The 27,717-nt window shown below is 36.6% G+C and overlaps 1 protein-coding gene and 1 pseudogene across 13 annotated transcripts in view; one reads left to right on the top strand and one right to left on the bottom strand.

Annotated features, from left to right (window-relative positions):
- Positions 1-27,717, top strand: part of DCAF6 (DDB1 and CUL4 associated factor 6) — a 183,976-nt gene that overhangs the window by 23,824 nt on the left and 132,435 nt on the right. For 12 of the 13 annotated variants that reach the window (XM_025287419.3, XM_044944078.2, XM_044944083.2 and 9 more), the window contains exons 2-3: positions 5,409-5,470; positions 24,972-25,064. In XM_025287419.3, the coding sequence (XP_025143204.3) occupies positions 5,409-5,470; positions 24,972-25,064 (155 nt within the window). The remainder of the gene's footprint in view (positions 1-5,408; positions 5,471-24,971; positions 25,065-27,717) is intronic. The other variant, XM_044944084.2, reaches the window with a different exon arrangement.
- Positions 17,116-17,811, bottom strand: LOC102409361 (annotated as a pseudogene).

Below are 27,717 nucleotides of genomic sequence, written 5' to 3'. Positions count from 1 at the left end.
CTAATCTGTGTTACCCTCTTTCATTGGTATGTGTATCTATCTCTCTGTAAATATCATACTGTTTGCTTATTGTAGCTATATAGTAAGTTTTTACATCAGGTTGAATGATGTTTCCCCCTTCAACTCTTCTTTTTCAAAATTGTTTTAGCTCTTCTAGGTCTTTTGCCTTTTTATATGAATTTTATAGTAAGGTTGTCTTTATCTACAAAATACCTTGTTGGAATTTTGATAGGAATTGCATTGGACTTACATATCAATTTGGAAAGAACTGACATCTTTGCTGTGTTGAGTCTTCTGATCCATAGACACAGTACATTGCTACATTTATTTAGTTCTTTGGTTTCCTTCATCAGTATTTTGTATTGGATTGGCCTACAAGTTTATTTGAACTTTTTGACCAACCAGTAGTTATCAGGATACAGATCCTCAGTATAATTTGTTATACTTATGTTTGAATGTTTAATTTTCTTTTAATTAATAGCATTTTAAAGTATATTGTGTTAAAGTTCAACTTCTGCCCATTCATTATTAGTATAAAACAGTATGTTTTTCTTTTTTGGTCTGTGTTGGTCTTATATCCTGTAATCTTGCTCAGTTTCGTTCAGTTACTCAGTCCTGTCAGACTCTTTGCGACCCCTTGGACTGCAGCACGCCAGGCTTCTCTGTCTATCACCAATACCCAGAGCTTGTTCAAACTCATGTCCATTGAGTCAGTGATGCTATGCAACCATCTCATTCTGTGTCATCCCCTTCTCCTCCTGCCTTCAATCTTTCCCAGCATCAGGGTTTTTTACAGTGACTTAGCTCTTTGCATCAGGTGGCCAAAGTATTGGAGTTTCAGCTTCAGCATGAGTCCTTCCAATGAATATTCAGGGTTGATTTCCTTTAGGATTGACTCCTTACTGTTTGATCTCCTTGCAGTCCAAGTGACTCTCGAGAGTCTTCTCCAACACCACAGTTCAAAAGCATCAATTCTTCAGTGCTCAGCTTTCTTTATAGTCCAACTCAGATCCATACCTGACTACTGGGAAAACCATAGCTTTGACTAGACGGACCTTTGTTGGCAAAGTAATGTCTCTGCTTTGTCTAGGTTGGTTATAGCTTTTCTTCCAAGGAGCAAGTGTCTTTTAATTTCATGGCTGCAGTCACCATCTGCAGTGATTCTGGAGCCCAAGAAAATAAAGTCTATCACAGTTTCCATTGTTTGCCCATCTATTTGCCATGAAGTGATGGGACCGGATGCCATGACCTTAGTTTTTTGAATGTTGAGTTTTAAGCCAGCTTTTTCACTCTGCTCTTGTACTTTAGTCAAGAGATTCTTTAGTTCTTTGCTTTCTACCATAATGGTAGTGTCATCTGCATGTCTGAAGTTATTGATATTACTCCCAGCAGTCTTGATTACAGCTTGTGCTTCATCCAGTCTGGCATTTTGCATGATGTACTCTGCATATATATCTTTTGAGGTTTTGAGGTATATGCCAGGAGATTTTTTACATGGAAAATTATATCATCTTTCAGTAGGGACTCTCTTATTTCTTACTTTCCAAACTATATATCTTTTTTTTTCTTTCTTACATTATCTCTATCTCTAAAACTTACAGGAACGTGTTTAATAGTAGTGGTGAGAGTGAAACTTCCTTGTATTGTCCTGATCTTAAATGGGAAGCATTCAGTCTTTCACCACTAAATATAAGTTTTAAGTCTTTTACTGGTGCATATTGTCAGATTGAGGAAGTTTCCTTCTGTTGCTAGTTTGCTGAAAATGTTAATCATAAATGAGTTCAATCAAAGAAGCAGAATTACTAGGAGAGTAATATTCCATTGTACCAAATCTTCTCTATCCATTCATCTGTTGATGGACATTTAGGCTGCTTCCATGTCTTGGCTATTGTAAACATTGGTGCAAGGAACATTGGGGTGCATGTATCATTTCAGATCATGTTTTTCTCAGGCTCTATGCCCAGAAATTGGATTGCAGGGCCATATGGTAGCTCTATTAGTTTTTTAAGGAACCTCCATTCTTTTCTCCATAATGGCTGAACTAATTTATGTTCCTATCAATAGTGTAGGAGGGTTCCCTTCAAGAGAGAACTATTCTTAAGTGTCTATAGTAGATCAGACATATCTATGAGTTTTGCATATGCTGATTAATTTGCTTATGACAATAAGCATATGAAGTTGATGGTATTATTCCCATCAAATATAAAATTTTTACAAATATAGTACTAAGGCCCTGAGTTGTTAAGTTTTGCCCCATATACATGTATAATGATCCAAGTTAGATATTTAAGCCTAACATTTCTTGTCCCAAGTAACTCATGGTCTAATAACAGGGATAGGTACATGAATAAATAAGTTATCAAACAGTTTAGTAAGTTACAAAACCATTAAATATGAGCAGTATGCCTGTATTGCAATGAAAGATGTTCACCTTTTTGAGAGGAAACACGTTAAAGAGCAGAATAAGTATTATGATCCTGTTATTTTATTCACTGATTCAGAAAACCTATGTTCAGTTTCTACTTTGTCTTAGGCACTGTTCTAGGCATTTAGGATACTTTGGTCAACAAAAGAGTGTTCCTTTTTTTTAAATGGAGCTTACAATCTATCACATAGAATAGAATGTAAAAGAGACGGAATTAAATGAGGCAGCTTGGGCTACAGAAACACTTGAATAGAAAGCCACAATGATAGGTACATTCATCCATAATAAATGTGTAATAGCTGGGAGACAGTTCTCCATGTCTCCTTTGTATTTCTGTACATCTTTTGAGCAGAGGCACTGGCTTCTTTGCTCTGGACCGTCTTTACAAGGATTTTTTTTTTTTAGGGAACAGCCTTGGAAGATAGAGCATTCAGTATCTGTGAAGCAGAAGGCAGATTTGTTTTTTGTCTAAAATAATAAAGATAATGTCTTTTGGGACACAAGTCAGGTAGATTTGCTTGATATGAGATTTGGGTTCCCTCAGTTGAGGGTACTCCAGCTGTGATTCAAACCCATTGCATGTGCAGTATCCCCCCAGGCCCCTCTCTACATTGCCCTGTGGGAATTGGACAAGAGGAACCATTGATCCTGAAGCTCATTCTGCTGGAGTAGAATGGTTCTTTGCCTCTGACTGGAGTCTTGTGTCTTCTGCTAGCATCCCTAAGATGGTGGCAGGTAACTTGTTAGCTTACAGCTAGGCCAAAGTTCTTGATAATAGGTAATAATTTATTTTTGTTTTAATTTGAGAGGACTCAGTTTTTTAACTTACAATTCTTATTTTACCCTAGCTTTCAGGTTCTGTTTCATGGTGTAGTGCATTTAATTATCAGAAGGGTTGAAGAGGTTTATACTAGGTTGTTCTTGAAGCCCTTTTTATGGAATGTGTGGATAGTAGTCATTCTGAGCTCCTAAGTCACATACAGAAATATCATTCAGGAGCTGTCTTGTCTCAGTGCATGTCTTAGGGCATGTTTTTGTGTACAGGTTCATATATAAGACTTTTTGCTCAGATTACTCACTTTGTCTTCTTCTGTTCGCTCATGTTGCACTACCATTTCCTCTAGTTGGAAATGGCTAGAGCCATGTTTTCAAACCCAGATGCTTAGAAATTTGGAAAAAAGGTTTTAATACTTTTTTCTTAGCATTTGAATGAATTTTAGTTACTGTCATGTTAATTTGAATACTTTATTTCTGAACTCTTAATTTGCAGCTCATTAAGATTACCACACATGTTGACAGCCAAAGGAAAGATTTCTAAAAATTTTATCTGTTTACCACAGTTAGCATTTTTTTAAAGACATTTTGTGGGACAGGTTTGGATAAGGGAAAACAGTAATAACCGAGAAGCAGCGAGCCAGTGGAGACAGTTACAAATCCAGTAAAAGTTACAGTTTTAATTTGCTGCCAATTTGAAGAGACAAATCAGTACATTTGTCTATTTATGTAGACTGTATTATAGACCTGGGTTCATATTAAGACCTGGGAAGATTCCCCTGGAGAAGGTAATGGCTACCCTTTCCAGTATTCTGGCCTGGAGAATTCCATGGTCTGTATAGTCCATTGGGTCATAAAGAGTCGAACACGACTGAGCGACTTTCACTTCACTATTATAGTACGTAATGGATCTGATAGAAAATTAAACTTGGTAAAAAATAGAATGAATCATATCAGATATCCAGTGTAAAGGAAATGTTTTAAAACTGGCTGAAATAGACAATAGGGCAACTAAATAAATGATAAAGTCAATGAGAAAAAGAAAAAAAACAAAACTGAAAATCAGATGTGGAAAGTTGATTATAAAGTATAACATAATTTGTGAAAATACTTTGCTGAATTTCTGCAGGTTGTTTTATTCTAATAAGAACCATACCCCCCCTTTTCCCACCTTCCCCACACACAGAATTTTTAACCACATGTTCAGTCATTATATAGCCATCTTAACCAGTTATAGGCAAGGACAAAGAAAACAGTTTGCCTTCAAGATCTTGCTCTTCACACTGAACACAAGAAAACTGTAGTAGAGAAATCTGTCCCTTGTGACAGTATACAGAGCGCACAGTCAGATTTAATTTTGAAATCTCATCAGCCTGATTTCTTAGCTAATTACCACTCTGTCATATATTCAGCTTCTTTTCATTACAGCTTCTGAATAAACATGAGGCTTTTTTGGTCCATTTTTGGTAAAGAATGATTCGTTCCTAAAGAAACATATTTCTGTTTTTCAAAGGAGTAATTTATTCTACTTTTGAAGTATTATAACTGTTCTGCTACTGATGGACAGTGAGGCTGATTTTATTTTTTTCCTGTCACATTTCATCATTGTGAAATGAAGTTTTAAGTATTTTAGCATTTCTGAAATTGAGATGTGTTTAAAAATAGGTGGCATCTTATAAAACACTGTTTGCCACCCACTGTAAAGTTTTGAAAACTCTATTACCCATCTCCAGTCTTCTTTAAGTCCTTTTCTAGCTGCTTTATTTTTCCTTATACCGTTTTGTGTATTGTCACATATTGTATACTATCTTTTGTTAAGCTAACTCGAGTCAGGGATCTTTTTTATTTTACTGTTGTATCCCTAGCTCCTATAACACCACCTGAAGTGCAGTAAGCAGGTAGTATATTTGGTGAATGAATGAATGAAGGGAACATTTGAATGTTTATTGTGGTTCCAGATAATGTGCTAAGCCCTTTCTCTCCTTGAGTCACTTAATTCTTAACGGTAACCACATGAGGTAGGCAGGAACTCTAATGAGGAAACTAGGGCTGAGGAGGGGTTAGTTCGCCCAGTGTCACTCAGCCTGTAAATGGAGGAGTTAAAGTTAGAGCTTGAATCTACCTCAGGTCAGTTGCTAGGCTCTTAACAGTGTTACACTTCTCTAAGCATTAAATTGTTTGATTTATTTAGTTCTTTCTTTTTAAACAGGAAGAAGAGAATTTATCCAAAGATTAAAACTTGAAGCAACCTTGAATGTGCATGATGGCTGTGTAAGTAATAGTTAATTCTCAACTGTGGAGAGCTGTAATACTAAGTATTCAGATTTTTGAGGAAATGCCCCAGTGCTTCCAGAAGAGATTGGACTAACTGTAATTAAAATGGGAGAATTGTTTTACATTAAAACATATTTTTAATTTAGGAAAATATATGGGCGATTTTTTTTGAAGAATGATGATCAAAAGGCTTTCATCTCTTTCACTGTTGGTGCTGCTTTTGTGTGGAGTCACTAGTGATCTTCATGTCTCCAAATCTATTAGTCACTTCTCAGAAACTTTTTAAGTATTTATTTATCTGGCTGTATTGGATCTTAGTTGCAGCACGTGAGCCTCGCTGCTCTATGGCATATGGGATCTTAGTTTCCCACCAGGGATTGAACCCACGTCTCCCTCATTGCAAGGCAGACCACCAACCACTGGACTTCTAGGAAAGTTCCAAACTTTCCAGAAGCTTTTAGACATTCATTGAATACATTTTCTTTTTTGAAATACTTTTCTCTTGGTTTTTGGTAACACCACACTCGCTTGGTTTTCATTCTCTCTGAATGACTTCCTGCATCTTCTCCATCTTCTCCCCTGACTTCTCTACCTTCAAATGTTAGATATACCAACACTGTATCTTGGCTTCTCCCACCCTCCCACTTTTCTAAGTGATTCCTTTCAGTCCCATGGCTAGAACACATAACTTCTAATTTTCTACTTCTTCACAGAGCTCAATTTATATATAAAATTCTGTACTAAACATTGCCAGTTGCATGTCTAATAGCACCCTGAAATTAATAAGATAAAAATAAAGTCTTTTAAAATTTTTGTTATGAAAACTTGAGTCCTGCTTCTTATATGCTCAGCACTTGGATTTAGCAGATAAGATTTTAGCACATTTTCCAGTTCATGTTTTTTCCTTGCTGAATTGTTTTACAGCAAATCTCAGATATAGCATTTCACTTTTATATGTAACATAACAATAATGGGCATTTTTCTTTTTTTTTTTTAAGCAGCTTCAGACACCTGAAATTTATTAGCTAATGTTCTGTAGATTTGAATCCATGAAAATTGTGGCTACTCTGGTTCCATTGGTGCTATACAATTATCATAACAGGATCTCCATTTCATTGCTGGTTGTTGATGGGTCATTCATTCTCATGTGCTAGAGTAATGGACATTTCTGCTATGTAATCAAAATGGCGTTATATAATTTAATAACTGACTATATTTTTGATATAATCTAATACACAGTCCAAAATAAAAATTTTCCCATTGTTTAAAAATATATATTTTTTATAGTTTGTTCAAAAGAGGATCCAGGTGACATCCATGCTTTGATGGCTGTACCTCTTAAATCCCTGTTAATATAGAATAGTCTTCCCCTTTTTTGTCCCTGCCATTGACTTATTTTAGAAACTGAGTCAATTTTCCTAAACATTGTCCCTCATTCGGAATACTGGTTTCTTTCCTTGTGATGTCATTTACCTTGTTTCTGTATCTTTTGTGTTGGGCTTCCCTGGTGGCACGGTGGTAAGGTAGTAAAGAATACTCCTGCTAATGCAGGTGGCGTGTGTTCCGTCCCTGATCTGGGAGGATCCTACATGCCACAGCAGCTAAGCCTGTGCACTGTGACTGCTAAGCTGTAATTGTTTTTCCCTGTCTTTGATTGTGGAATAATGTATAAATACAGTTTAGAAATGTATTATTTATTTTAAAACTTAAAACCATTCTTGAGGGGAATGGATCAAAATGATATATGCTTATGGCAAACTGATGGGAGAAAAAGTGGAAATTGTGTCAGATTTCATTTTCTTGGTCTCCAAAATCACTGTGGACGGTGACTGCAGCCACGAAATTAAAAGATACTTGCTCCTTGGAAGAAGAGCTGTGACAGACCTAGACAGTGTAATATCAAGCAGAGATGTCACTTTGCTAACAAAGGTCCATCTAGTCAAATCGATGGTTTTTTCCAGTAGTTATGTATGGATGTGAGAGTTGGACCATAAAGAAGGCTGAGCACCAAAGAAATGATGATTTCAAACTGTGGGGCTGGAGAAGACTCTTGAGAGTCCTTTGGACTACAAGAAGATCAAGCCAGTCAATCCTAAAGAAAATCATTCCTAAATATTCATTGGAAGGACTGATGCTAAAGCTGAAGCTTCAATTCTTTGGCCATCTTATGCAAAGAACTGACTCATTTGGAAAAGATCCTGATGCTGGGAATGATTAAGGGCAGAGGAGAAGGGGCAAAAAAGGATGAGATGATTGAATGGTGTCATTGACTCAATGAACATGAGTTTGAGCAAACTCAGGGAGATAGCAAAGGACAGGAAAGCCTGGCATGCTACAGTTCATGAGGGTGCAAAGACCAGGACACAGTTTAGCAGCTGAACAACAATGGTTCAAAATGGAATATAACAAAAAGTAATAGACATATCCTGCACGCCTTTATTACTTTCTTACCCTCTTAAGCAACTTTTTAAATCGATTTTTATTTCAGATCTTTTGGTAATTTCTTTCATCTCTTTGCACTCTTATCTTTCTTGAATTGCCAACGTTGAGCATTGTCCATTAATTTCTTGCTATTATAGAAGAGAAATTAACTAATTTATAAGACATAGGGTTCCCCCAAATTTTGTTACTGTTCTCAGTCTCTCTAGTTGTCACTTTAATTGTAAATTACATACTTAAACATCTTTTTTTTTCTGTCATTTGTAGACAATGTTTCTTGAATCCCCATTCTGTGAAATAGTTATTTAAGGCTTTCACCCTTCTTCCACCTTCCTGTCTCTATTATTCACATCTCTTTCAGCTATATATGATTCTATATTGTCGATGTTGATTACATTTACTTTGTATTCTGTAGCCATTGTTGTCTTCTGAAATTTATGTATTCTAAAAGTCAAAATTCAGTTAACAATGTTATACATGTGTACATTTCTTTGTTTTCGTTAAAACTCTGCACAATAAGGAGAGAGTAGGAAGAAAATTATATAATGTATCATCTGTTTTATAGATGAACACACTTAAGTGCTCAAAACTCTCCAGTGGGTTTCTGGCTTACACATATTTGCTTTAGTCACACTAATCTTTTTGCTGTTTCTTTAAATATACCTCCTCTGCCTTAGGTATTTTATGTTTTTTACCTAGAACTCTCCTCCTCACATATCTTTAAGCTTACCTCCTCATTTCGTTTAGTTCTAAGTGTTACCTAACAGAGATGCTTTCCTTGACCACACTAATAGCTCTCCACTTCTCATCAATATCTTTCTCTTCTGTATTTTTACCCCATTGTAGTGACATTATAATTACACATTTTTTTTCATAGTCTACCCACCTGCCTCCCTCTGCTGCAGCACTCTAGACCCAAGATACATCTTCATGAATTTATTTTCTTCGTCTAGTGTCACGATGAGTGCTTGGCACATATTTGGTACTTATGAAGTGTTTATTGAAGAGACAAATTATGTGTACATGGTGAATTTTATTTCCTTCTTTAAGAATCTGAGTTCAAATCTTTCTCCCTCCTCAAAGGAGAGTTTCCTGGTGTTGATTTCAAATGGATTCTCCCATACTGTATGACGACTGCCTTTAAGATTTTCTCAAGTTTTTACAAGCTGTGGATTCTGTATCTTTCCAGTTTTGAATTCACTGTGAGATTTAACTGGGTATACTCAAATATTTTTCTAAGGACGAATAGAAAGTAAACTTTTTTTACAAGATTAAAGATATCTTTTCTGCTTGCACATTGTTTTTTGTCTGCTTGCACAAAGAGTTTTGTGCTATTTTTATTTTGCATTAATTTTTAAATAGGTAATGCCTTCTCATGGTATAGTACATCCAGGCTGTTTATTGTCACCCTGCTTATTTAACTTATATGCAGAGTACATCATGAGAAATGCCAGGCTGGATGAAGCACAAGCTGGAATCAAGATTGCTGGGGGAAATACCAGTAACCTCAGATACACAGATTACAGCACCCTTATGGCAGAAAGTGAAGACGAACTAAAGAAGCTCTTGATGAAAGTGAAAGAGGAGAGTGAAAAAGTTGGCTTGAAACTCAACATTCAGAAAACTAAGGTCATGGCATCTAGTCCCAACACTTCATGCCAAATAGATGGCCAAACAATGGAAACAGTAACAGACTTTATTTTCTTGGGCTCCAAAATCACTGCAGATGGTGACTGCAGCCATGAAATTAAAAGACACTTGCTCCTTGGAAGAAAAGCTATGACTGACCTAGACAGCATAGTAAATTAAAAAGCAGAGACATAACATTGCCAACAAAGGTCCATCTAGTCAAAGCTTTGTTTTTTCCAGTAGTCATGGATGTGAGAGTCGGACTTATAAAGAAAGCTTAGTGCTGAAGAAATGATGCTTTTGAACTGTGGTGTTGGAGAAGACTCTTGAGAGTCCCTTGGACTGCAAGGAGATCCAACCAGTCAATCTTAAAGGAAATCAATCCTGAATATTCATTGGAAGGACTGATGCTGAAGCTGAAGCTGAAGCACCAATACTTGGCCACCTGATGCGAAGAACTGACTCATTGGAAGAGACCCTGATGCTGGGAAAGATTGAAGGCTGGAAGAGAAGGAGATGACAGAGGATGAGATAGTTGGATGGCATCACTGACTTGATGGACATGAGTTTGAGCAAGCTCTGGGAGTTTGTGATGGACAGGGAAGCCTGGCATGCTGCAGTCCATGGGCTCGCAAAGAGTCGGCCACAACTGAGTGACTGAACTTCTCATGGTATAAAAATAAAGTATATATGGCTCCCACTTCTGTTTCTGTCTTCTCCATTTCTTTCTGCTCCCTGAAGCATATGATCACTTGTTTTAGTTTCATGGATATCCTTTTACTGTATTTTTTCCTGGCTTTATTGTGATATACTTTACATATATCATTATATAAATTTAATGTGTAAAATAGAATAATTTGATATGTATTTCAAAATGATTATAGCAATAAGCTTAGTCATCACATTTATCATGCCACATAATTGCCATTTTGTTGTTGTGATGGTTGTGAGAACATTTAATATTTACTGTCTCAGCATCTTTCAAGTATATAGCACAGTAATGTTAACTATAACCACCATGCTGTAGATTAGATTCCAGAACTTACTCATCTTATAACTGGAAGTTTTTATTTTTCTGAACATCTCATTTCCTCCATCTTCCAACCTCTGCTACCGGTCTTCTCTGTTTCTGTTAGAACATTTTTAGAGTCCACATATAAGTGATCTTAAAAAGTATTTGTCATTCTTTATCTTTCCTTCAGTGTTCATTTTTGTGTTGCAAATGTCAGGATTTCCTTCGTTTTTACGGCTAATATTCCATTGTGTGTGTGTGTGTGTGTTTATCATATTTTCTTTATGCATTAATCCATTGACCAACACCTGTATTGCTGTTTTTCTTTCTGATTTACTTCACTCTGTATAATAGGCTTCAGTTTCATCCACCTCATTAGAACTGATTCAAATGCATTCTCTTTAATAGCTGAGTAATATTCCATTGTGTATATGTACCACAGCTTTTTTATCCATTCGTCTGCCTAGATGGCTACAGTCATCAAGACAGTATGGTACTGGCACAAAGACAGAAATATAGATCAGTGGAACAAAATAGAAAGTTTAATTCTTTGGCCCATGGACATCTAGGTTGCTTCCATGTCCTGGCTATTGTAAATAGTGCTGGGATGAATATCAGGGTACACGTGTGTCTTTCAATTCTGGTTTCCTCGGTATGTATGCCCAGCAGTGGGATTGCTGGTTCATATGGCAGTTCTATTTCCAGTTTTTTAAGGAATCTCCACACTGTTCTCCTTAGTGGCTGTACTAGTTTGCACTCCCACCAACAGTGTAAGAGGGTTGGTTCCATTTTCTCCACACCCTGTCCAGCATTTATTGTTTGTAGACTTTTTGATAGCAGCCATTCTGATCGGTGTAAGATGCTACTTCATTGTGATTTTGATTTGCATTTCCCTGATAATGAGTGATGTTGAACATCTTTTCATGTGTTTGTTAGCCATCTGTATGTCTTCTTTGGAGAAATGTCTGTTTAATTCTTTGGCCCATATTTTGATTGGGTCGTTTATTTTTCTGGACTTGAGCGACAGAAGCTGCTTGTGTATTTCTGAGATTAATTCTTTGTCAGTTGTTTCATTTGTTATTATTTTCTCCCATTCTGAAGGCTGTCTTTTCACCTTGCTTATAGTATCCTTTGTTGTACAAAAGCTTTTAATTTTAATTAGGTCCCCTTTTTATTTTTGCTTTTATTTCCATTACTCTGGGAGGTGGGTCATAGAGGATCCTTCTGTGATTTATGTCAGAGAGTGTTTTGCCTATGTTTTCCTCTAGGAGTTTTATAGTTTCTGGTCTTACGTTTAGATCTTTAATCCATTTTGAGTTTATTTTTGTGTATGGTGTTAGAAAGTGTTCTAATTTCATTCTTTTACAAGTGGTTGACCAGTTTTCTCAGCACCACTTGTTAAAGAGATCGTCATTTCTCCATTGTATATTCTTGCCTCCTTTGTCAAAGATAAGGTGTCCATAGGAACATGGATTTATCTCTGGGCTTTCTATTTTGTTCCATTGATATATATTTCTCTCTTTGTGCCAGTACCATACTGTCTTGATGACTGTAGCTTTGTAGTACAGTCTGAAGTCAGGCAGGTTGATTCCTCCAGGTCCATTCTTCTTTCTCAAGATTACTTTGGCTATTCGAGGTTTTTTGTATTTCTGTACAAATTGTGAAATTATTTGTTCTAGTGCTGTGAAAAATACCATTGGTAGCTTGACAGGGATTGCATTGAATCTATAGATTGCTTGGGTAGTATACTCATTTTCATTATATTGATTCTTCTGATCCATGAACACGGTATATTTCTCCATCTGTTTGTGTCCTCTTTGATCTCTTTCACCAGTGTTTTATAGTTTTCTATATATAAGTCTTTTGTTTCTTTAGGTAGATTTATTCGTAAGTATTTTATTCTTTTCTTGCAGTGGTGAATGGAATTGTTTGCTTAATTTGTGTTTCTGTTTTCTCATTGTTTTCTCATTGTATTCTTAGTGTATAGGAATGCAAGGGATTTCTGTGTGTTGATTTTATATCCTACAACTTTACTATATTCATTGATTACCTCTAGTAATTTTCTGGTGAAGTCTTCAGGGTTTTCTATGTAGAGGATCATGTCATCTGCACACAGAGTTTTACTTTTTTTCCAATCTGGATTCCTTTTATTTCTTTTTCTTCTCTGATTACTGTGGTGAAAACTTCCAAAACTGTGTTGAATAGTAGTGGTGAGAGTGGGCACCCTTGTCTTGTTGCTGACGTTACGGGAAATGCTCTCAGTTTTTCACCATTGAGGATAATGTTTGCTGTAAGATAGTACTTTGATTCCCTTCAGATGTGTGCCCAAGAGTGGGGTTGCTGGATTATATGACAGTTCCAGCTAAAAGGTTTCCAGGATCCTCCATGCTGTTTCCTGTGTTGACCGTGTCAGTTCTCCTTACCACAAATGCTGTACAAGGCCCTTTTCTCCATGCCTTTATCAGTACTTCTTATCGCTTGTAGTTTTGGTTATAGCCGTTCTAAACAATGTGAGAAAATATTTCATTGTGCTTTATTTATTTATTTATTTTTGGTCTATTTTGCACATCTTGCCGGTTGAACTGATGCCACAGCATTGAAAGCACCAAGTCCTAACCATGGGACCACGAGGGACCTCCCTTATTGTGGTTTTTTTCTGTGCATTTTTCTGATGATTTGTGATGTTGAGCACCTTTTTGTGTCCTTTTTGGCTGTTTGTATATTTTCTTAGGAAAAATATTTATTCAGGGCCTTTTCCCATTTTTTAGTTGGATTACTTGTGGGGTTTTTTTTGCTACTGAGTTACATGAGCTCCTTATATATTTTGAATGTTAATCCCTTATCAAATAGAAGGTTTGCATATATTTTTTTCTTCTTCTGTAAGTTGCTTCTTAATGTTGTTGGTTGCTTCTGTTGCTATACAGAGCTTTTAAGTTTCATGTAATTATCAGTTGTTGATTTTTGCTTTTTTTTTTTTTGTCATGTCCAAAAATACCTTTGCCAAGATCAAGGTCAGGAGCTTTTCACATTTTTCCCCTCTAGGAATTTTATTGCCTTCAGATCTTATGTTTAAGTCCTTAATCCATTTCATAGTAATTTTCTTTGGCATGTGAGCATCCAGTTTTCCCAGCACCATTTGGTGAAGAGACTATTCATATGGTGAAAGACTATTATTTCCCCATTGGGTAGTCTTTGCTCCTTTGTTGTAAATTAATTTACCGTATATGCATGGGTTATTTTCTGGGCTCTGTTCTGTTTCATTGGTCTATGTGTCTGTTCTTAAGACAATACCATACTGTTTTGATTAAACAATATTGTAATACAGTCTGAGATCAAGACGTTTGATGCCTTCAGCCTTATTTTAATTTTTTAAGATTGCTTTGGCTATTTGGAGTCTTTGGTGATTCCATACACATTTTGGATTTCTTAGCATTCTATTTCTGTGAAAAAATGTCTTTGGCGTTTTGATAGGGATTGCCATGAATATGGCTGTTTGGTAGTATGTTGCTGCTGCTACTGCTAAGTCGCTTCAGTTGTGTCTGATTCTGTGCAACCACATAGATGGCAGCCTACTAGGCTCCCCCGTCCCTGGGATTCTCCAGGCAAGAGCACTGGAGTGGGTTGCCATTTCCTTCTCCAATGCATGAAAGTGAAAAGTGAAAGTGAAGTCGCTCAGTTGTGTCCGACTCTTTGCGACCCCGTGGACTGCAGCCTACCAGGCTCCTCTGTCCATGGGATTTTCCAGGCAGCAGTACTGGAGTGGGGTGCCATTGCCTTCTCTGATTTGGTAGTATAGTATAATATTAACTATTCTCATACATGAGGACACCTATCTTTCCATTTATTTGTGCCTTCAGTATTTCTCATCTTTGTGTCATATAAATATCATATAGATGTTTCAGCTCCCTGATTAAATTTATTCCTGAATATATTCTGATGCTTTTGATGCTAATGGGGCATTTTCTTTGTTTCTTTTTCAGATAGTTCATTGTTTTATTGTATAGAAATGCAACTGTTCTTTGTTTATGTTATATCTTAAAGCTACTCAATTCGCTTGTTAGCACTGACAAATTTTTGGTGAAGTCTTCAGAATTTTCTGTATATAAGATGAGGTCATCTTCAATCGGAGAGAGTTTTACTTTTTCATTTGCAGTTTAGATGCCTTCTATTTCCTTTTCCTGTCCAATTATTACTCTGACTGGAACTTCCTGTACTGTGTTGAATAAAAGTGATGAAACTGAACTTTCTTGTCTTGCTCTTAGTTGTAGCGGAAAAGCTTTCTTCAACTTCACTATTGAGTATGATGTTACCTGTGAACTTGTTATGTATGGCCTTTATTATGTTGAGGTATATTTTTTCTATACCTAGTTTTCTAAGAATTTTTATCTTGAAAGATGTTGAATTAGATGCTTTTTCTGCATCTTTTGAGACAATCATATGATTTTTACCTTTCATTCCATTAATGAGGTGTATTGCAATTATTGATTTCTTTATATTGAATCATCCTTGCATCCAGGTGATAAGTCCCACATGATTATGGTGTATGGTACTTTTAATGTGCTTTTGAATTTGATTTGCTAGTATTTTGTTGAGAATTTTTGCCTCTGTATGCATCAGAAATGTTGGCTTGTGGTTTTCTTGTAGTATCCTTATCTGGCCTTGATGTGAGGGTTACCTTTCTGAGGCTTAGCTCAGAAAATGAGTTTGGGAGTGTTCTCTCCTTTTCAGTTTTTTTGGAAGAGTTTGAGAAGGATTGGTATTAATTGTTCTTTAAATGTGTGGAAAACATTTAAAACCTGTGAGGCTGTCTGGCCAAAGGCTTTTCTGTTGTTTTTGGGAAGTTTTTAATTTAATCTCTTTACTCATTATTTGTCTCTTCAGATTTTCTTTTCTCATAATTCAGTCTTGGTCAGATAGATGTTCCTCTGAATTTATTGGTGATTATGGACTGCAAGGAGATCCAACCAGTCCATTCTGAAGGAGATCAGCCCTGGGATTTCTTTGGAAGGAATGATGCTAAAGCTGAAACTCCAGTACTTTGACCACCTCATGCGAAGAGTTGACTCATTGGAAAAGACTCTGATGCTGGGAGGGATTGGGGGCAGGAGGAGAAGGGGACAACAGAGGATGAGATGGCTGGATGGCATCACTGACTCGATGGACGTGAGTCTGAGTGAACTCTGGGAGTTGGTGATGGACAGGGAGGCCTGGCGTGCTGCGATTCATGGGGTCACAAAGAGTCGGACACGACTGAGCGACTGATCTGATCTGATGTAATTTGTCGCTATATAATTTTTCATATTAGTATCTTACATGTTTCAGTGGTTTCAGTTGTAACGTCTTTCCTTTCATCTATATTTTTATAATCTTGTTAAGTTTAACACAAAGTTTGTCAATTTTGTTAATCTTTTCAAAAAACCAATTCTTAGTTTCACTGATCTTTTTCTATTATTTTCCTGTTCTCTATTTTATTCATTTCTGCTCTAATCTTTTTTTTTGAACCCGTTTCTTTGAGGTTTCATGCATTGTCTCTTTACCGCTTGCACAACCTGGGAATCCCAGGGTAATTTGTAGGTGAGAGCAGGCCTACCTATGCAGGAAACCTCAGAGAGGTTCAATCCCTGGGTCAGGAAGATCCCCTGGAGGAGGGCATGGCAACCCGCTCCAGTATTCTTGCCTGGAGACTACCATGGATGGAGGAACCTGGTGGTCTATGGTCCATAGAGTCAGACACGACTGAAGCGACTTAGCACAGCATATTTTTGGCTAAAATAAAAACTTTAGATAATTTGTGGTTAAAAAGAAAAGATCAGAGAAGAAATGAATAAAATAGAGAATAGGAAAATAAAAGATTAGTGAAACTTTTTTGAAAAGATTGGTTTTCTGAAGATTAGCAAAATTGACAAACTTTGTGCTAGACTTAACAAGATTATAAAAATATAGATGAAAGAAGACATTACAACTGAAGCCACTGAAACATGAGAAATTTGTAGGTAAGAATCACTATCTTTAATAATTCCCACATTGAATACAAAAATACATGAATATGTAGCTGTTTGGAAAAATACTATTTTTTTCTGAGACAAAGAAAATAGTTTTTACATTGTAATGTTCAACTAGGACTTCCCTGTAGCTCAGTTGGTAAAGAATCCACCTGCAATGGAGAACACCCCCATTTGATTCCTGGGTCAGGAAAATCCCTTGGAGAAGGAATAGACTACCCACTCCAGTATTCCTGGACTTCCCTGGTGGCTCAGCTGGTAAAGAATCTGCCTGCGATGCAGGAGACCTGGGTTTGATTGCTGGGCTGGGAAGATCCCCTAGAGAAAGGAATAGCTACCGACTCCAGTATTCTGTCCTGGAGAATTCCATGGACTTGTAGTCCATGGAATTACAGAGAGTTGGACATGACTGAGTGACTTTCACTTTCTTTCATGTCCAACTAGTGTGTGCACGTTTTAGCTTGGAAACTCATTAGGCATTTAGGCTATATCCTCAAAATTCTGTTTAGCCTATTTGTGATTTCCTTTCAGTAAAAGAGAAGAAAGATAAGAAACCCTACTTAGGATTTGGGGAAAACCTTTATGATTGATTTAGGCTGGTGAGGGTGGTGTTGAAAGGCCAATCCGAAGACTATTATTGTACTTTTGGAAATCAGGATGGCCCAGACTGGAAAGTGTTGATGGTGAAGGAGATATTGGAAGAAGGGAGAGTCACCAGATGACTCAGTTTCCACAGGAAGTGGTGGACTTTGCAGGAAAGGATGGAAAGTTGAGTTCCTAAAGGTTGATTTTCTTGGAAAGGTATCGGCTTGTTCCAAGGAAGCTTGTTGCTGAAAAGAGAGGCTCGCCAGGCTGAGGTTGCTTCGATATTCACAGGCACTGTGACGGTAAAATCCAGTTCTGTTGAGGCCATGGGTATAAGAAGCCCTAGCTCTCTGGCCTGAACTCTACTGTGAGATGAGGGTGCTGGCTCTTTGTGACAAAGCTCAAATAAACCCTCCAGTTACAAGTACAGTTGCCATGGATACCATGAAGGATATTATAGCATCCTCGGCTAGTGTTGGAGGGTCTCCTGTGGAGGCGTGGGTCAGCAGTGGCTCACAGAGGGGATAGGGTCGCTGGCAACAGCGCTCCTCTATGCTCTGATACTTGTCGTCTCCTTCCTTCTGCCAGCTTTGGACTTTGTTTTTCTTTTCTAGTTCTTCAGTGTGTAAATTTAGGTGGTTTCTTTTTTTTTCTTTTCCTAATGTAGGCATGGATTGCTGTGAACTTCCTGCTTAGAATTACTTTTGCTGCATCCCATATGTTTTATTTCTATTTTCACTTGTATCAAGATATTTTCAATTTTTTTTTTTTTTTCTTTGATGATCCGGTTGTCCAGGAGTGTGTTACTTAACTTCCACATGTTGGTCACATTTTCAGTTTTCTTCCTTTTGATTTCTATTTTCATAACATTGTGGTCAGAAAAGATACTTGGTATGATTTATTCTTTAAAGTTTGCTAATACGTGTTCTGTGATCTAATATGATGTATCTTGGAGAATGTTCTATGTGCACTTAAGAAGAATGTTCTGCTGCTGTTGGATCAACTATTCTCTTTATATGTATTAGATTCATTTGATCTAAATATTTCAAGTCTAATGTTTCCTTGTTGACTTTCTGTCAGTATGATTTATCCATTGTTTATGTGGTATGTTGAAGTCTGCTACTATTATCCTGTTGTAGCTTTCTTCCTTCAAACCTGATATACTCATTGTTTTAAAAATTTTAGACATTCTGGTAGATACTAGAGGCAGACATCCTGGAGTGTGAAGTCAAGTGCATCTTAGGAAGCATTACTACGAACAAAGCTAGAGGAGGTGATGGATTTCTAGCTGAGCTATTTAAAATCCTAAAAGATGATGCAGTTAAAGTGCTGCACTCAATATGCCAGCAAACTTGGAAAACTCAACAATGGCCACAGAACTGGAAAAGGTCAGTTTTCATTCCAATCCCAAAGAAAGGCAATGCCAAAGAATGTTCAAAAATGTATAGTTGCACTCATATCACATACTAGCAAGATAGTACTCAAATCCTTCAATTAGGCTTCAACAGTATATAAACCGAGAACTTACACATGTAAAACCTAGTTTTAGACAATGCAGAGGAACCAGAGATCAAATTGCCAAAGTCCACTGAATCTCAGAAAAAGCAAGGGAATTCCAAAACTCGTCTACATTTGCTTCATTGACTGCACTAAAGCCTTTGACTGTGTGGATCACAACAAACTGGAAAATTCTTAAATGAGAATATCAGACCACTTTATCTGCCTCCTGAGAAACCTATATTCAGGACAAAAAGTAACAGTTAGGACCAGACATGAACAAGGAACCGGTTCCAGATTGGGAAAGGAGTACCTCAAGGCTGTATATTGTCACCCTGCTTATTCAACTTATACACAGAGTACATCATGCAAAATGTCGGGTTGACAGACTCACAAGCTGGAATCAAAATTGCCGGGAGAAATATCAACAACCTGAGATATCCAGATGATGCCGCCCATCACTTCATGGCAAATAGATGGGGAAAAAAGGAAGTAGTGAGACTTTATTTTCTTGGGCTCTGAAGTCACTATGGATGGTGACTGCAGCTATGAAATTAAAAGACAATTGCTCCTTGGAAGAAAAGCTGTGACAAACCTGCTGCCGCCGCCGCTGCTAAGTCACTTCAGTCGTGTCCAACTCTGCGACCCCATAGATGGCAGCCCATCAGGCTCCCCTGTCCCTGGGATTCTCCAGGCAAGAACACTGGAGTGGGTTTCCATTTCCTTCTCCAATGCATGAAAGTGAAAAGTGAAAGTGAAGTCGCTCAGTCGTGTCCGACTCTTAGCGACCACATGGGCTGCAGCCCACCAGGCTCCTCCATCCATGAGATTTTCCAGGCAAGAGTACTGGCATGGGGTGCCATTGCCTTCTCCGATGACAAACCTAGACACTATATTAAAAAGCAGAGACATCACCTTGCTGGCAAAGAACTGTGTAATCAAAGCTATGTTTTTTCAGTAGTTATACACGGATGTGAGAGTAGGACCCTAAAGAAAGCTGAATGCTGAAGAGTTGAATGCTGAGTGCTTTCAAATTGTGGTGCTAGAGAAGACTTGAGAATTCCTTGGATAGCACGGAGATCTGAAACCAGTCAATTGTAATGGACATCAACCCAGAATGTTCATTGAAAGGACTGATGCTGAAACTGAAGCTCCAGTACTTTGGCCACCTGATGCAAAGAGCCAACTGGTTGGAAAAGACTGATGCTGGGAAAGATTGAAGGCAAAGGGAAAAGGGAGTAACAGAGGCTGAGATGGCTGGATGGCATCACCAACTCAATGAATATGAGTTCGAGCAAACTCTGGGAGATAGTGAAGGACAGGGAAGCCTGGTGTGCTGCAGTTCATGGGGTTGCGAAGAGTCGGACACGACTTAGTGACTGAACAACAAGTAGATATCCAAAATGTGATGTCAAAATGTGTTTTTTTTTTTATTTTGATGTAGACCATTTAAAAAATCTTTATTGAAATTTGTTACAATATTGCTTCTGTTTTATGTTTTGATGTTTTGGCTGTGAGGCATGTAGAATCTTAGCTTCCCAACCAGGGATCAATCCCATGCCTCCTGCATTGGAAGGCAAAATCTTAATCACTGGATTGCCAGGCAAGTCCCTAAAATGTGGTTTTAATCCCTCATGTTGTCTGTTTTTACATATGGTCATCCTTCCATGTCCACAAGTTTCGCATCTATGGATACTGAGGGTTGACTGTATTGTTCCATTTTGTGTAAGGGACTTGAGCATCACAGATATGTATTTGTTAGGTTCTCCTGGAACTCATCCTCATGGATACCAAGGGAGTATGGTGATCATCTGTGTCCGTCAAACTTAACTTGTTAGTCCATTCCCCTTTTTTATGAATCTCTCAGTTCAGTCGCTCAGTCATGTCCGACTCTTTGTGACCCCATGGACAGCAGGCCGGGCCTCCCTGTCCATCACCGACTCCTGGAGCTCATGTCCATTGAGTCAGTGATGTCATCCAACCATCTCATCCTCTGTCATCCCCTTCTCCTCCCACCTTCAATCTTTCCTAGCATCAGGGTCTTTTCAAATGAGTCAGCTCTTTGCATCAGGTGGCCAAAGTACTGGAGTTTCAGCTTCAACATCAGTCCTGCCAGTGAATACTCAGGACTGATTTCCTTTAGGATGGACTGGTTGGATCTCCTTGCAGTCCAAGGGACTCTCAAGAGTCTTCCCCAACACCACAGTTCAAAAGCATCAATTCCTTGGTGCTCAGCTTTCTTTATAGTCCAACTCTCACATCCATATGTGACTACTGGAAAAACCATAGCCTTGACTAGATGGATCTTTGTTCGCAAAGTAACGTTTCTACTTTTTAATATGCCGTCTAGGTTGGTCATAACTTTTCTCCCAAGGAGTAAGCATCTTTTAATTTCATGGCTGCAGTCACCATCTGCAGTGATTTTGGAACCCCCCAAAATTAAGTCTAACACTGTTTCCACTGTTTCTCCATCTATTTGTCATATAGTGATGGGTCTGATGCCATGATCTTTGTTTTCCAAATGTTGAGCTTTAAGCCACCTTTATTATTCTACATAAACAGTCATGTCATCTGAGAATATGTTTTACTTCTTTTCTATCTGATTTCCTTTTATTTCTTTTTCTTATCTTATTGTACTCTCTCAAATTCTAGACAGTGTTGAACAGAAGTGGTGAGAGCCAACTTCCTTATCTTATTCTAATCGTAGAGGGAAAGCATCCAGGCTTTCATTATTTAGTATGATTGTTTTTTTAATAAATATTCATTGTCAGATTGAAGAAAGTTCCTTTCAATTTTGCTGATAGCTCCTATTATGAATTGTTACTTGGATATTTTTCAAATGTCTGTTCTGCATTTATTGCAGTGATCATATGATTTTCTGTTTCTGTTTGTTAATACCATGGATTGTATTGATTTGAGTGTCAAACTGTTCTTGCATTTCAGAGATAAATCTCCTTGAGTCGTGATGTATTATCTATTTTCTTACACTGTTTTATTCAGTTTGCTAAAATTGTTTTAGAATTTTTGTGTGTACATTAAGGATATCGATCCATCATCTTATGCCAGTGAGTTTGGAAGTATGCTATCCTCTTTAATTTTCTGAAAGAGTTGGTACAAAATTTTCATTATTTAAAATAAATATTCAGCAGATTTCACCAGTAGAGCAGTCTGGGCCTGGAGTTTTCTTTGGTGAAAATTCTAACTACAGTTTAAGAAAAATGGACAACGTCTTGAGTAAATTTTGTTTAGTATATATGTTTCAAGGCTTTTGTTAGCTCTCTCTGTCATTGAATTTATTGTATAAAGTTGTTCATGGTATTATATTACATGCTCAAGTATTCATAATGATGTTATGTGTTATTGCTCTCATTTTTGATATTGATAATAAGTTCCTCCACCCCTTCTTTTTCTTAATTAATCTGAGTAGAGGTACATTAATTTTGTTTTTCAAAGCACCAGTTTCTGGTTTTATCAGTTTTCTGTGTTTTCCTGTTTTCTTTTTCATTGATTTCTGCTCTTATATTCATTATTTCCAACTGTCTTTTGACTTTTGATTTCATTGGTCTCCTTGTTATAGCTTTTAGAGTGGAAGCGAAAGTCATTGTTATAGTACCTTTATCTTTCTAATATAGGTGTTTTTGTGCTGTAAATTTGCTTTTAAGCACTGTGTTATCTGCAATCCATAAATTGAGATATGTTTTGCTTTAATAAAAGGAAAAAAAAGTTAAAAATATTTTGTAATTCTGTGATTTCTTTTTTGACCATCTGTTATTTTATAGTTTTCAAATATTTCTCTGTGTTAGTGTTTCTAATTTAATTCTGTTTTGGATACAGGACATGTTTATGTGAAACTTGAAGTCTTTTAAATATATTGAGATTTATTTTATGGCCCCTAAGTAAATGTTTTCTGTATTGGTAAATATTTCATGTGTACTTAAAAAGAATGTATATTCTGCTGTTTTTTGGTTGTTTCAGATGTAATAGTAAATCTGGTTCTTTTTATTCCATCTTGACTGAAAAGTGGAATTCAGTAATTTTTTTGAAACTACTTCGATATAGTTCACATTCCATAAAAATTCATCTGTTTCAAGTGTTTGGTTCATTGCCTTTTTACTATATTCATAAAGTTGTATAGCAGTCACCACTACCTAATTCCAGTATATTTTCACCATCCAAACGAGAAAGCCCATACCAGTTATCAGTCACACCCATTCCCCCTCTGCCAGCTCTTGGCAGTCACTAAATCTGCTTTCTGTCTCTCTAGATAAGCTTATTTTGTAATTTTAATGTAAATGAACCATATAATATGTAGCCTTTCAGACTGGCTTCTTTTACTTGCTGTAATATTTTTAAGGTTCATCCATGTTGCACCATGTATTATTATTTCTTTTTATGGCTGAATAATACTTCATTGTATGGATATTTTATTAGGAAATGAATTAGTCACTTTTTTGATAGGGGGGGAATATCTTTTTTTCCCAAACGTCAAAACTTTTTATTTGTATTGGGTTATAGTTGATTAACAATGTTGTGGTAGTTTCAGTTGAATAACAAAGGGACTCAGCCATACATATATGTGTATCCATTCACCCGCATACCCCCGTCCTATCCAGGCTGGCACGTAACATTGAGTAGACTTCCATGTGCTATACAGTAGGTTCTTGTTGGTTACCCATTTTGAGTATAGCAACCTGTACATGACCTTCTGAAACTCCCTTCCTCCTGCCAACCATAAGTTTATTTTCTAAGTCTGTGAATCTCTTTCTGTTTTGTAAGTAAGTTCATTTGTATTATTTCTTTTTAGATTCCACATATAAGGGATGTCATAAGATAGTTCTCCTTCTCTGTCTGACTTACTTCACTCAGTATGAGTTGGTAGACATTTGGATTACTTCCCTTCTCTTTTTGCCTGTTGTGAATAATGCAGCTATGAACTTTTGTGTTCAAGATTTTATGTGATATGCTTTCAGTTCTCTGAAAATTCTACATTTTGTTATAGAATTGCTGGCTCAAAGGGTAACTGTTTCAGTTTTTGACATACTTCCAAACTGCTTTCCAAATAGTTGTACTGTAATGCATACCTACCAGAAATGTATCAGAGTTCCAATTTCTTGGCATTTTCTTCTTATATTCTATGTTTTTTCTTAAATTATTATAGCCATCTTAATGAATGTGAAGTGGTTATTGTGGTTTTAGTTTTCAGGAAGATTGAGACCTGTTTCCTTCTAAGGGTTTTAAAGTTTTGGTTCTTACATTTAAATCTTTGATCATTTTTAGTTACTTTTTGTATATGATGTGAAGTAGGGATCCAGATTTGTTCTTTTGCTTGTGTATGTCTAGTGGTTACTGCACCATTTGTTGAAAAGATTATTCTTTCTCCATTCAGTTGTCTTAATTAGCCCCCTTGTGAAAAATTATCTGACCATAAATATAAGGGTTATTTCTGGACTCAGTTCTGTGCCACTGATTTATATATATGTTTGTGATCATGACAGTACCACACAGCCTTAATTGCTATAGCTCTTTAGTAAGTTTTTCTAATTCCTTCTTAGGTGACTTGGTTTTATATCCCTGTATATAAAATGGACTATTTAAAATAAATTTAAATAAAACTTAAGAAAGTCTCATACTTAATTTATGGGTCTTTATAAATTAATAGAACATTGTGTTTGCTAAATGGTACTCAGTATATATTTTCACTAAGTAAACTGGTAAATTTTATTTACCATAGATGTAATCTCATTCAGTTCAGTTGCTCAGTCATTTCCGACTCTTTGCAACCCCATGAATTGCAGCACTCCAGGCCTCCCTGTCCATCATCAACTTGCGGAGTTCACCCAAACTCACGTCCATCGAGTTGGTGATGCCATCCAGCCATCTCATCCTCTGTTTTCCCCTTCTTCTCCTGCCCTCAATCCCTCCCAGCATGAGTCTTTTCCAATGAGTCAACTCTTCGCATGAGGTGGCCAAAATACTGGAGTTTCAGCTTTAGCATCAGTCCTTCCAAAGAACACCCAGGACTGATCTCCTTTAGAATGGACTGGTTGGATCTCTTTGCAGTCCCAACGAACTCTCAAGAGTCTTCTCCAACACCACAGTCCAAAAGCATCAATTCTTCAGCACTCAGCTTTCTTCGTAGTCCAACTTTCACATCCATACATGACCACTGGAAAAACCATAGCCTTGACTAGACGGACCTTTGTTGGCAAAGTAATGTCTCTGCTTTTGAAATGCTATCTAGTGATATAAAATTCTGAACTATTAGCTAATTGAAGATGGCATACTCATTATTACTTTAAGTCTGCTTAAATTTCTTCTTTTTCTTTCTTCTTAGGTTAATACAATCTGTTGGAATGAGACTGGAGAATATATTTTATCTGGCTCAGATGACACCAAGCTAGTAATTAGTAATCCTTACAGCAGAAAGGTAAAGTGGTTTTTAAAAATCTACAACTTAATGAGAAAAAAAAAAAAAGAAGCTAGAAATCAAATAGTGCATAATCATGAAGTGGGCATTTGCAAAGAATGTTGTTATTTTGCTAAAGTTTATTACATAATTTGGAAGTTATTGCATGTGGTTACTTAATTTCTTTAGGAAAACATTAGATTTCATTCAACTCTGGAAAATTTAAATATGTTTCATTTATTCATGTGGATAAAATTGCAAAAAATGATATCTCAATAAACCATTCTTCGTGGCGAAAACTGTGTTTTTTTTTTCTTTTTTGCTCACAGAATCTAATCTTATAATCACGGAATCAGCCAAGCATTTTAAGAAACTGAATTTTATCAGTTTACACACAGTGGCTAGGTTCTAATAAAATGCTCATAAAACATCCAATTCAGTAAACTGGGATATCATACTGAGTTTTAATTAGGATTATGTTCTAATTTTTATTGGCTCTTTTTCTGACTTTATATAAGTAAGTAGGTATACAGATACTTTCATGTGAATGAGAACATTGTAGATTGTCAGACTAAAGTTTTAATATTAGCAATCTTACAGAATAAATGGTTCATTTAAAAATTTTTTTCTACATTTAAATAGTTTAGATAATTAAATAAATGTTTGTGGTTCTACAGCCTAAAAAGAGGTTCTTATTGAGGCTCTTCTTCATTAAAGGAGAGATAGCTTCACTTAACTGTCCTGACTTAGCAGAGGGAAAGTTGTTGTTTCCAAATCCTGATTGTCTTAGCTTGCAGTTACTCAAAGAACCTTTTTCTTACAACAGAGAAAACTTCCTAGAATAATGTATATGTGGAATACTTTTGGATTATCACAATCAGAAATTGGGCCTTCCCTGGTGACTCAGATAAAGAATCTGCCTGCAATGAGGGAGACCTAGATTCAGTTCCTAGGGCAGGAAGATCCTCTGGAGAAGGGAATGGCTACCCACTCCAGTATTCCTGCCTGGAGAGTTGATAGAGGAGCCTGGTGGGCTACAGTCCATGGGGTCGCAAAGAGTCGGACACAAGTGAAGTGACAGCATGCAGCACACATCAGAAGTTTAATGTTTATAGTATTTAAATCACTCATCTAGATACCAATGGAATAATTTTTTTTTAAATATAGAGCTTTACTTTTTAAAATAAAAATTGTGAAAATATACATTACATAAAATTCAGCTTGTTAACCATTTTCTAGAGTTCAGTGTACCAGCATTAAGTTGATTCATATTGTTGTGATATCATCACCATCATTGAGCCACAAAACTCCAGTCTTGCAAAGCAGACCCTGCTCATTAAGCGGTAACGCTCCATTCTTCCCTTCTCCAGCACATGGCAACCATTATTCTATTTTCTGTCTCCTTGAATTTGTCTATTCCAGGTACCTCATATAAGTGTTTGTGTACAGTATTTGTCCTTATATGACTGGTTTATTTTCCTTAGAGTAAGGTCCTTAAGGTTCATCCATGTGTCAGGATTTCTTTTCTTTTTAAAGCTGACTTTGTATGTATATATCACATTTTGCTCATGCTTTCATCTGCCAGAGGACACTTGGGTTATTTCCACCTTTTTGGCTATTGTGAATAATGCTGCTATGAGCATAACAGTACAAATATCTCTCCAAGCCCCTGCTTTCAATTATTTTGTGAATATACCTATTGGAGTAATTTTTAAAAGATTTTATTTTGCCTTTAAAGTGATTACTCTTTTCAATTTGAGAAATGACTAACAGATAATACTTTAATAGATTTTAAGTATAAAAAGACTTTATAGTTTTCTTATAGTGGTTTTAGGAGATCTAAATTTGCTGTCATATAGGAATATTATTGTTTTGAAGCACTGATAATTCATTACATAGGAAAGTAAAGTTTTTTGATCTTGAGTCAGATATTACCTGTTCTTATAATCCCACTCTATTTTTAGATCCTGTGAGTTGATGGAAAAATTAATTTATGGCATATAAAATTTTTAAAACTTTTAAAAAATAGATTTAAATGTTCCTTACTAATGGCATCATATCTTAATTATATATATCATAGATCTCAAATGATCTATGATATATATAATTAAGATATGCCATTAATAGGGAACACTTAAATATGTATTTATGTATATATATATATTTGAGATCTATGATAATATATCTATATTATATATATTATATATATATATAAAAAGGCTTTCCCCCTTAATGTTACAGGCTAGTTTCTTTGGACCAATTCTCCTACTGAAATGAACTAAAAAAATACTTGATTAAAAAATTATACTAAAAGTAACAAAAGACTATTTTGATAGTAAAGAATTATCAGTCTGAAATAGAAGGGAAGTCTTCCCTAGTGGCTCAGTGGTAAAGAATCCACCTGCCAGTGCAGGAGACATGAGTTCAGTCCCTGATCTGGCAGGATTCCATGTGCTGTGGAGCAACTAAGCCCTTAAGCCGCAACTCTTGAGCCTGTGTTCTAGAGCCTGGGAGTGGCAACACTGAGCCCATGCACGCTAGAGCCTGTGCTCCATGACAAGAGAAGCCACCACAGTGAGAAGCCTGTGCATTGCAACTAAACAGTAGCCCTTGCGCTCCACAGCTGGAGAAAAGCCCACCCAGCAGCGAAGACCCAGCATAGCCAAAAGTGAAT

This window comes from Bubalus bubalis, chromosome 6, assembly GCF_019923935.1.
Source record: "Bubalus bubalis isolate 160015118507 breed Murrah chromosome 6, NDDB_SH_1, whole genome shotgun sequence".
Lineage (NCBI taxonomy): Eukaryota > Metazoa > Chordata > Mammalia > Artiodactyla > Bovidae > Bubalus > Bubalus bubalis.
Note: the sequence above shows the minus strand (reverse complement) of the source record. Positions and strands in the feature narration are given on the sequence as shown.